General features: G+C 33.2%; 1 protein-coding gene across 1 annotated transcript in view; it reads left to right on the forward strand.

Annotated features, from left to right (window-relative positions):
* The window catches only part of PSPC1 (paraspeckle component 1), a 73,306-nt gene extending 62,331 nt beyond the window's left edge, over positions 1-10,975 (forward strand). Inside the window, exon 9 of the mRNA XM_037527378.2 lies at positions 1,580-10,975. Coding sequence (XP_037383275.1) covers positions 1,580-1,765 — 186 coding nt within the window. The 3' untranslated portion in view covers positions 1,766-10,975. The remainder of the gene's footprint in view (positions 1-1,579) is intronic.
* The last annotated feature ends 234 nt before the right edge of the window (positions 10,976-11,209 follow it).

The raw sequence follows: 11,209 nt of genomic DNA on the forward strand, positions 1-11,209 counted from the left end.
CCATATGTGTGAAAGCAGAGTTTTTGGTAAACATTTTAATAAAAAGAGTAGTTATGATTAATTTCAGGGAATTGTTTTAATAGTAAAATTATTTAAAGTATGAAATGTTTTAAACTTACATTGCTGCATTCATATTACAGAATTAATTACTAATTACATTTGTTACTAAATTTAATGTAGGCAATTTTACTGGTTTGAGAGTGTGAAGATATCTTTGTGTGGTTTAAATACTATAAAAAGTTGAAGTTATAATTTTCTTTATATTGGAGTATCAGTGGCAAGATTGGTGTCTATATCATTTCCCTTAAAGTTTATTACTATTTAAATGGTAGAACATTTTATTATTTGGTTTTTGTTAATAGTTGTTCTAGGTGGTAACATTTAGAAAAAGATGATTGATTATATTTTTAGAAAAGGCAGTTTAGTTTTAAAACAACTACATTAAATCTTAAGGTGCCATTGCTGCTAAGAAAGAAAAAGCACTGCCAATTAAACTCATACATATCATCAGTTATGAGTCAATCCTGATTACAGAGATGTTAAAAGTGAATGTGCATCTCAGACTTGATGAATGCAATGCTTTATTATGTTAAGATTTATTTACTTTAAATGCAGTATTTTAAGAATTTGGAAAATTTGGATATGCCAGCAGTTTATTTTTTTAAATGAATGTGTACAGTGAGATAAAGAGGCAGTGTCATAATAGCTACTGTAATTGGGTAGTGCATAGTATAGTATTTTATTCAGTATACGCTTTATTTTATAGTTAGATGGCTAAAATCTAGTAAAAACTTACACTGTTGTAAGTTTTTGTTTAGCATATAATGAAAAATAATTCAGTAAAATTAACAGACTTTTTCTACTTCTCCTTTGAAATTGTAAACTCTATTTAAACATTATTTTTCGTTTGCTTAGCTCTGAAAATTTACTTAGGTGGTTCTATTCAATTTTTAAGATTAGCATATAGTTATTTTGATGTTTTCCAAATGCATTTTTCAGATGTTTAATTGTGCTATTAGTAGTATATGTTAGTAAGTTATCAATTTTTAAAAACTGAATCTATTTTCCCAATAAGTCACTCCAGATAAAAACCTCGAAGTTTGCACGTTGAAATTATAATTGTGTGTGTACTAGTACTTTCTATGTTAAAAGCATTGCTGTTGAAATTTAGGAATGTAAAACAGTGAATGTGATACTGTTCCCCAGTTTTATCTGATTTTTTTCAAAAAGCATTTTTTATACATAGCAGTTATATGTAGTATAAACCAAAAAAAGATTGGAATAGTATCATAATACTGATTAGGTTTAAGAAGGCTTTCACTTCATAAAATTAGTTCTTTTTCCATGAAATTGCGGCTTAGCATTAGAAATATGTAGTTCTTCAGATGCTTTTTTTTTTTTTTTTTTTTTTTGAACATAGTAACTAATTAAATTGCTCCTTTCTTCCTTCTATGTATGATCCTGATTCTGCTGGACTTTCTGCTGAACTTCATGACACCACCACTTGGGATTTTGCCAATTTTTCTTGTCACTTATATTTGGCGTGTTCCAAATGGACTTCATATTATGTGTATTTTAGCACAATGATAGATTTCCACAAGGACCACCATCTCAGATGGGCTCACCTATGGGGAGTAGAACAGGTTCTGAAACCCCTCAAGCACCAATGAGTGGTGTAGGTCCTGTTAGTGGTGGTCCTGGTGGTTTTGGTAGAGGAAGCCAAGGGGGCAACTTTGAAGGCCCTAATAAGCGTCGTAGATATTAAACATTCTTTCATTTCTCACTTATTTAGAGGGGAAAAAAATTCAGTGGTAATGCCTTTACACTTTAACCTGTTACCTGGAAGTAATGGTTTTATTGTTGATGTATGTAGACTTTAAAGTTTTTCTTTTGTAAAATTTCAGGTTTTTGTATTTTTTCTTTATTCATAAGCTTTGTAGATTAGAATGATAATGATGATGCTCATCATTGTGAATGTTAAAATGTTTGTGACTTTAGCTTTTAATATAAGTATGCCATAGTACTGTGAAATCTGTGTAGTCAATTTCAATAAAGAAATCATTTTGGATAATTTTAAAATGTTACTAGTGGTATTCTATAATTTTACTTAACTTTGCTGTTGCAGTAGTACTTTGGTTGCTTTGATCCAGTCCATTTAAAAAGGAAATTTTCTGCTTTTTAGTTTGTGCAAGTAGCACTTAAGATAGCAGCTCACTGAAAGCAATGTCAATAAGGGGTAGATAGAGTAGTACATTGGGGAGGGATGGGTTATGGGTGTTCACATTTGTAAAACCATCGATGTTCTGTGAAATCAGAGTTGTTGTCTTCATATAGATTCTGAATATTCTGAGAAGGAATATTAAGGATATCTTTGTCCTGTTCTGATTTTTTCCAAATAAATCTTTTGAATCTTGAAAAAACAAACTGTTTGAAGGCAAATCTCTTTTGCTCATAAAAAGTCTATTTTTTAATCTTATTTGCCATTATTTATTTGGTTCCAATATCTAGATCTTCCCCTTTAAAAATTCTTTATACCAAACAATACTCTTAGATTGGATATTTAGTGAGGATCCACTCTGTGATTTAGAAAAATTTAAGCAATTCTTGAGAATGTTGATTTCTAGAAGTATTAAAGATGACTTGACTCTTCAGCATTATAATTGTGTTTTTCTAGTTTAGATATGTCTTCAGTAAAATTTGATTGGCTTTGTGTTTTTGTTTTTAAGAAATATAATTCAAGCGGTGATTTTTCAAAAATAGGATCATTGGAATCAGATTACATACCTGTACTCCTAAATACATATTTTGATTTTCACTATGAGGAAGAACTGATTTTGTCACATTATGATATATATGACATGATATATATGTTGTTGTTTCCAAAAACAAAGTAATCGCTGTATTTGAAATTTTAGCTACCCATATATAATTTAACTTAAACCATAAATATAGTTTATCAGTCACGGATCATAGTTTTTCGTATAAGTAACATTTCAGTGTTTTACTATATCATGCTTTCAGCATTTTCCTGTGCTATTTTAAATAGTATTTAAATATTACCCATTAACTTTGCATGGTTTCTGCTGGACAGTATACTTTGGAAAGAAATAACTGGTTATTTGCAAATCTTGCATAAAAACAGCTTGGTGTAAAGCACAATTGAGATGCATTCTTTTGTATCAATTAAATTTTTCTTATGTACTATTTCATGTTCTTTTTAATAACAATGGGTGAAAGTATCTTCTAAAATTTGCACTATTCTTACAGTTTTGTTTTTACAAATTTTTTAAATCTTGAGTTGGGGATTGTAAAATAATAGTTTCATCACTTTCCATGAGTATGACTGATAATGGAATTTATTTCAGTTTGTGGCATTCATTGCAGTGTGGGGAGTTTGAACATGAACTGTAGTTTTCAAGTGATTGAACTTATATACCTTTCCCATCATCTTTATTTTATTCACATAATCCTTAGGTGGTTTTTAGCTTTGTATTTTGCTTCAAAGCTGAATTAAGATTGGGAGAAATGTGCTCTTTTGATGTTAATATCAAGCTCTATTTGGCCAAGGCTGGGAAATTCCTTAAGATTCAAGAACATTTGAAAACCCATGCATACAGATGTCTTAATTTCCTGAACATTCTATTGTCCGGCTCAACTCTGGCTCCAAGAATAGAGTTCTGCACACCTTTTTCCCTGCATCAAGAAAATTCTTGTTCCAGTTCTTAATACGTTTACCTGGGAATCAGTCAGCTTCTGAGTGACAAATGGAGCATCTGTGAACTCCTAGTTATTCAGTTTTCAGTGGTTTTGTATAGTTAAATTTATGACTGTTTCAGTCATTTTTTCCTTGTGAATTAGAATAACAAAGATTTTTAATGTCCTTTGGTTAAAAGTGATAGATATTTTAGAAACTAAAAGCTCTTCTAAAAAGTGTGAATTTATCATGTGCTACTGTAATTTTTTGCTTAAAAAGGTAATATGAAACAATTGTAGGATTATAATAACAATATTGTTTCTTTGTGTGTCATAATTGGAAACATTGAGTTTAAAGGCTGTAGGATTTAGATTTCATATGCTTTTTGTAATTAATATGCATAAAATAAAGGACTATCCATTTCCCTAGTTTTATTTTAGCGCTTTATTTTGTCAGAATTTACCTATTTTTTGTTTATTTTGAAAATAAATGCATTGGTTTTCTTGACAGATCCCAGTATTTGAAGGCGTATTGGGTATTACGTATTGGGTATTACTCTTTCAGTTTTTGATTTTCTATTTAAAATCAGTGCGGAATATTTAGTGGAAAAAGTGAAGTATCAGTAATATGTTAGTGGAATACTACCTGTTTTACTTGGAATTGCCATGAAATTCAATTAAAAATTTTCGAGGACAACCACTGAAACATTGGATCTTGTTTTTCAAATACTAATTGAAATAGCTTTTGTATTTTATTCAGAGACATACTTGAATATTTCATTGTCTTCATTCTTACATGTAAGATGTGTAATAGTTGCTAATTATCAGTAAGACTAACAGTAACTAATTTATAAGTGGATTAAATTGGTAATTACAACCTACATGCTGAAGGAGAAAAAACATTAATGTGCGATTGAAAGGAAGTAAGTTTTGTGAAAAGTGATCAAGTGTATGGTTAAACTTAAAAGTATTGAAACTTTGTGTCAAATGAGACTAGTGAAAAATGAAAGGGACACATTATTTTTCAATAAAAGATGGTTTTTTGGAGGGTACTGTGGTATTTAAATGTTTTGTTTTATAAGAGTAGGTTACAGTAGTTAATGATAAAATATATTTCTGAAATTTGGAAGGGTAGCAATGACTCAAGCTAAACAGTATTTTCAAGAATAAGATAATACTCAAAAAACTATATAGTCATGTATTTCCAAGATTCAATAGTTGTGAATGTTTTCCTTCCTAGTTACGTAGATATTTTTACACATGAACTCATTTTGGGGGAGCGGGGTGGTGGTTCAGGAGAGGGACAAACTACTACAAAGTAAGTAGGAATTCAGTTTTTTCGTTATATAGTTTTTAGTGTGGCCTTCATTTTAAGCAAATCTTGATCAAAAATGAGTAATTGTATACTTTTCAAGAACATTATTTACTTTTCAACTCCCTTTATTACTAATTTTTTAAAAATAGGAAACAATTTTAGCATGCTCGCTTAACAAACTATTTTTCCCAGTTAGTGTAAATGAGGGATGCATACAGATTGCCAGTGGAATGTGGTCAGATACTTGTAGAACTTTACTTTCAGAAAATAATGAAGAATTTCCCTATTTTTATAGCATCTGTTATTTTTAAAATAATATCTCACCTTTAAAGTCTTGAGAGTATGCATTAAAATATTATTAACTGCTCTACCAATGAACTTTGTGTTATTGGAAATGTTATTCGACCCTTTGTCATTTTATGTAAAACCATGTTTATTCTCTCCATGTTCCTTTTTTGATTGAAAAAGTTACTCCTTGATTATATTTCTTTATGGAAGAATTTTCAGAATATACTTTGCATTATCATGAAGTTTTCCTTTTCAGTGACATGAAACATATTTTACCGATAGAGGAAAATATTTCTAAACATAATTTAGCCAAAGTTTATACATAGCCATTAAAAAGAAACCAGAAAAACTTAAGTCTATTTGTATTTTAGCACTTGAATTATGGTTATTACTAACTCCCTCTTTGTTTTAAAGAACTGAATCTTAAAACAGATGTGTTCAACTTAAACATGTAAATAAAATTTTAGTTCTGTTTTTTAAAGTATCCAAATATGTATGAAGTTCTGTCTGAAACTTTAGATATGCATTAGTAAGATTAGGGAGAAATAAGCTTGAAGTATATTGCAGAAGTGTATTGCTTTTTAAAATATTGCCACTAAATGTAATTACTGATAGTAATGTAGGTGGACTCTGTTACTCTATGTAAATGAGGTTTTGGTGGTGTAGAAGCCTTTGGAATTAATATTTACCTAAAGTATGTTTATAGTCCTGAAATTGTTAATTACAGAATCAACTTCACAGTTTCGTATATGTGTATGAGGTAGTATCAAAAATTTAATGAGTAGCTACATTAATGCATTGTTATATCTGAGTTGGCTCTTTTATGCAGTATGTTAGCCAGTTTGTGAATACAAATGAGAATCTCGTGAAAATAAAGAAAACATTTTATTGCTCATTTTACCACAATGATTAACTTCTCTTTACGCTTCAGATTATTGGATAATGTCAGTCCATATCAAATATGAGAAATTTAGATTTGCAAATGTTGTTTTGTGTTTTATGTAACAAGAAAAAGTAAAACCATAATTTTACAAAAAGTAAAGTCTTAATAATGTCTGATGTTTTTAGTGTTGAAGGGAGCAGTTATTTGCCAGATGGTTATTTACTTTGTAATATTAATTATTTAAGTTGGTTAGAATATTTACTTAACTGTCGATTTGACAAGAATATTTCAACCATTAGGATTATTTGGCCTTAACAGTTTAGCAAACTGAGCCTAAATTGGAGTAATTGCCTACCAAATGATACTTTGTCATATTGATGCTGTGAGGAGCCAAACCATTCAGAATTTCACTATCAATTTTTCTCTTGTGCCAGTATGTACTGAGAGGCCCTGTGTACTGTACCTTTTTTAGGATGGAGATATAGCAGTGGAAAAACAAAATCCCTGCAGTAAATTAAAGGTCAGCAACCGTTAACATTCTTCTAAATCAGTGGTTCTCACCATTCTTTGTGCATTTAGTATCAACTGAAAAACTAATTGAAACATTTCTTGGGTCCTACCCCACTTTCTGACTCAGCAGGTCTCAGATTTGACTAACCAGTATTATTTTAAATATATTCTTGGGTAATAGTCATGTTGGGTTTGGGTATTCCAGTTTGAGAAGCTCTGTACTGTAATGTTGCTCAGGAAAAGTAAAATAACATTTTTGGTTGGTCAATTTTAGTGGTGGTTGGCATAGATGAGTGTTCTCTAATATATGAATTTTTTTAAGGATCTTTGCCCAATCATTGACATAATACAAAACACCCCAAGTTTTCACAGCTACTGACAATTTACAAATGCTGCAGAAAGTCATAATTTTGACTAGACAATGTCATGGTTATTGTGGGCTTTTATATAAGGTCTCTATGATAAAATTTCTTGAATTAGGTTTGTATTGTGTTCACAAGCCTACTTAATTTAAGTGAAGAGGGACTATAATAGAAATGTAATTTTGAGTATTTTGTGAAAGTTTTTCACTTAACTAATTCTCAGCTGTCTATGCCAGTAAGAGAAATGAAACAGTGGCGTGATCAGATGTTGTATTAGTATATTTGAACATACTTATGCTTGAAAGGGTAAATATATTTAAAAAACTGCCCTGGTCTTTGCTATCCTTGTAATTATGAATGTGATGATGCCACTTTGATGGATTCAAATAACTGCCCAACCTTTTGTGCAAGGTCATCTTTTGCTTTTTTACATTGAAGATAAAGGTTTGATAAATGTATAGTCAAGACCATGAATGTATTTATTAAATGTAATTTGCAGCTTTATTCTTTGTTAGTCACTTTAAGAAGTAACGTTTGTCAAGTTCAATAAATGGGAATGGTTAAGTAATTTTATGGTGAAAAGTTATAACATGCCTTGTGAGATTTTACAAAGATTTATGCAACGTGTGTATGTGTGTATTTGTATATGAATGGTTCTGTTTCAGAATTCCGCAGTGCATTAAGATAAATGGGTCTATAATGAAACCACATAGATGCTATAGTGACAAGTTTTTTTCCAAAATCGTCATTATTGTAACTGAAGATTTGCAGCTTTCTAAATGTCTTAAAAGGTAGTTTTTTGGACATTGACTTTGGTCTGTATTTACTATGAATATCTGTGTCTAGTAAACAAATCTATTTCGTTACAATTCAGTTGTCACATAGGGATCTTTCTGTCCTTTCCCTATAGTATCCTAGTTTAGCATTTTTTCAGTTTTCCTAGGAAATCAACTGACTACGATTTTGTGGTTTTGGTAAACTAGAGATGAATTTGTCTCTGGTTGGGCACATCATCTGTGATCAACAAATTTATCTCACCTACCATTTTATCTATTTAACATTGCATCAACCCACCTCTTCCCCCGCCCTTTTTTTCCTTTTTCATATTTTCCTTGCTCCTGGAAGCACGGGACATAAAGAGACTTCACTTCTATCCCAAGATGACTTATTAACCTATCTTCCAACTGAGTAGTTCTCATGGAGCATAGTGTAAAATAAAATGAAGTAAAATTTTCATTTCTCATTTTTTAAAAAAATTTATGTGAATATATTTCTTGATACATTTGGTTTTGTTTCTAGTTATGTTTTACTGAGGTAATTGGTTTTTACAACAATGTTTATGATTTTAGGGGTGTTGGTTCACACCACTTCACACACAGTATACCCATTACCAAAGCACCCATAATCCTTTACCATAGCCTATTAGGCCCCCGTGTCCTTTTTTGGATTCCCTCACCCTCAAGGCTGTCCTCTAATTTGGCTAAATTTTGCAGTCAAATTTCTCGATTTTGTTTTGGTTTAGCTTCATCTGTTTCTTTTTTTACTTATATTCCGCATTTGAGTGAGATGATCCATTATTTGTCTTCATTTGACATTTTGCTTAGTGTAATCTAATTCCATGCATGTTTGAAGTGGCAATAATCTTCATTTTATACTTGAGTAGTATCCTGTTGAATATATATACACCACATTTTTTTAAACATTTTTAAAATTATGCATACAAGAACTGGGGTATAGGCCAGAGGTTTGGGAAGATGAGAGGATACATTAGAGACAGAGTGGGGAGCAGAAAAGGTGGATCTACTGAAATAAACTGCTGAGGTGAGCAGCCGGTGAAGCAGGGGAGGTCTGCTGTGCCATGTGACAGCCAGGTATTGAACTCAAGCTGCAGTCGCTGCCTGGCGATAGCTTGATAGCGCTGAGACTTTAACCACTGTGCCACCAGGGAGTCCACTACACCACATTTTTTTTAAAGATTTATTTATTTATGCATACAATATCTGGGGTACAGGTGTGGGGGTTTGTGTGTGTGAGAGGATTCACCAGACAAGAGTTGGGAACAGAACAGGCAGGCAGGCTGAAATAAACTGCTGAGGGGAGCAGCGTGTGAGACAGGAGAAGTCTCCTGCTGCGCCATGTGGATAGCTCCCTGGCTGGCTGGAGAAAGAACTCCTGCTGCAGAGGCTGTGGATAGCTTCACAGTGCTGTACTTAACCCCTTGTGCCACCAGGGAGGCCATATACCACATTTCTTAATGCATTCATCTGTTGTGCACAGAGGTGGTTTCCATAACTTTGCTGTTTTAAATAGTGCTGTAATGAACGTAGGACTGCTTATATCCCTTTGAATTGGTACCTACAAGTTGAATCACTGAATCATATGGTAGATATACTTTTATAGGGGCTGTACCGGTTTCATTCTTGCCACCACTTTTTTCTAGTCTTTATGGTATTGGATAATTTCATGTGTTTTGTATCATCGTGGTTTCAGTTTGTATTTCCGTGAGAAGTGCTGATGAGCAATTTTTCCTTTATTGGCCACCTGTATGTCTTCTTTAGACAAGTGTCTGGTTAGTTTTCTGCCCATTTTTTTTGGGTGGATTATATGTTTTCTTAATGAGTTCTTTGATGTATGTCATGTATGATATGTACAAATACTTTTCCTATTTAGTCAGGGCATCTTTTTTTTTTTAAAAGATTTTATTTATACAAGAACTGGGGTACAGGCCAGATGTGCGGAGGGTGAGGATTCACCAGAGACAGAGCAAGGAACAGAACAGGCAGACTGACGAAATACACTGTTGAGGGAGCAGCTGGCGAGGCAAAAGAGGCCTGCCGCGCCATGTGGGATTCTCGCTGTCTGGCTGGGAGCGAACCTGTGCTGCAGAGGCTGTGGACAGCTTCACAGTGCGGTGCTCAGCTGCCTGCGCCGCCACGGAGGCCCAGGGTATCTTTATTTTTAATGATACAATTAGTGATAGGATTTCAGTGTACAGAAGCTTTTTACTTTGATGTAATCCCACTTTTTTATTTTATTTTATTTTGTTTCCATTACCTTTGGAGTTACAGTTCCCAGAGAGATGAAGCCAATTTCATGGAGTGTTTTGTTGGTGCTGAATTCTGATCTACTTTAATACTTATGCATGTGGTTATCCAGTTTTTATGGACAGCATTCACTCAAGATAACTTGGTCAATTGTATCCGTGCCTCTTTTGTCATAAATTAACTGTCCTTCAAAATATGAGTTTTTTAAGGCTCTGAATACTATTCAACTGTGTGTTTTTATATCAAAAGCATACTGTTTGAGTTGTGTATCTCGGTAGTATAGATTGAAGTCAGATAAGTGCTATTTTTGTCAGGTGCCTTGGCTGTTAAGGGTCATTTGTGGTCCATATAAATATGTTTGCTCTGTTTCTTTGAGGAAAGCCACTGAAACTTTGATATGGGTTACATTGCATCTGTGTAGTGTATTGCTTTGGGCAATATTGCCATTTTTTTTTTTTTATAGAGGCATGTTTTTTTATTTATTTGTTTGTTTTATTTATATATGCACTGGGTACAGTCAGAAGTGCGGTAGGGTGAGAGAATTCACCAGAGCCAGAGCGGGAAGCAGAGCAGGCAGAAGGACCGAAGTACACTGCTGAGGGGAGCAGCGGGCGGCAGGAGAGGTCTGCGTGCCATGTGAGACCCTCCTCCGGTGGGGTGGCCGGGGAGCAGCCAGGGATCAAACCTGCGCTGCGGAGGCTGCAGGCAGCTTCGCAACCCAGCGCTCAACTGCTGCGCCACCGGGGAGGCCCAATATTGCCATTTTAACAGTTTTAATTGGGAATATGTTTCCATATATTTGTATTTTTATTTAACAATGCCTTTCATTTGTACAGCTCTTTAACCTACTTTGTTTATTCCTGTTTATTTTAGTGTGACTGTAAACTGTATTGTTTCCATGATTTCTTTTTCTACTTTTTTTTTTTCTTGCCATACAGAGAATGTAACTTTTGTATATTGATTTTTTTTAAATATTTATTTATGCATACAAGAGGTGGGGTACAGGTCAGAGATGTGGGAGGGTGAGAGGATTCACCAGAGACAGAGTGGGGAACAGAACAGTCAGATTGAAACACACCGCTGAGGGGAGCAGCAGGCGAGACAGGAGAGATCT

Source organism: Talpa occidentalis, unplaced genomic scaffold (genome assembly GCF_014898055.3).
Source record: "Talpa occidentalis isolate TD23 unplaced genomic scaffold, MPIMG_talOcc4v2.1 talOcc4.5, whole genome shotgun sequence".
NCBI lineage: Eukaryota > Metazoa > Chordata > Mammalia > Eulipotyphla > Talpidae > Talpa > Talpa occidentalis.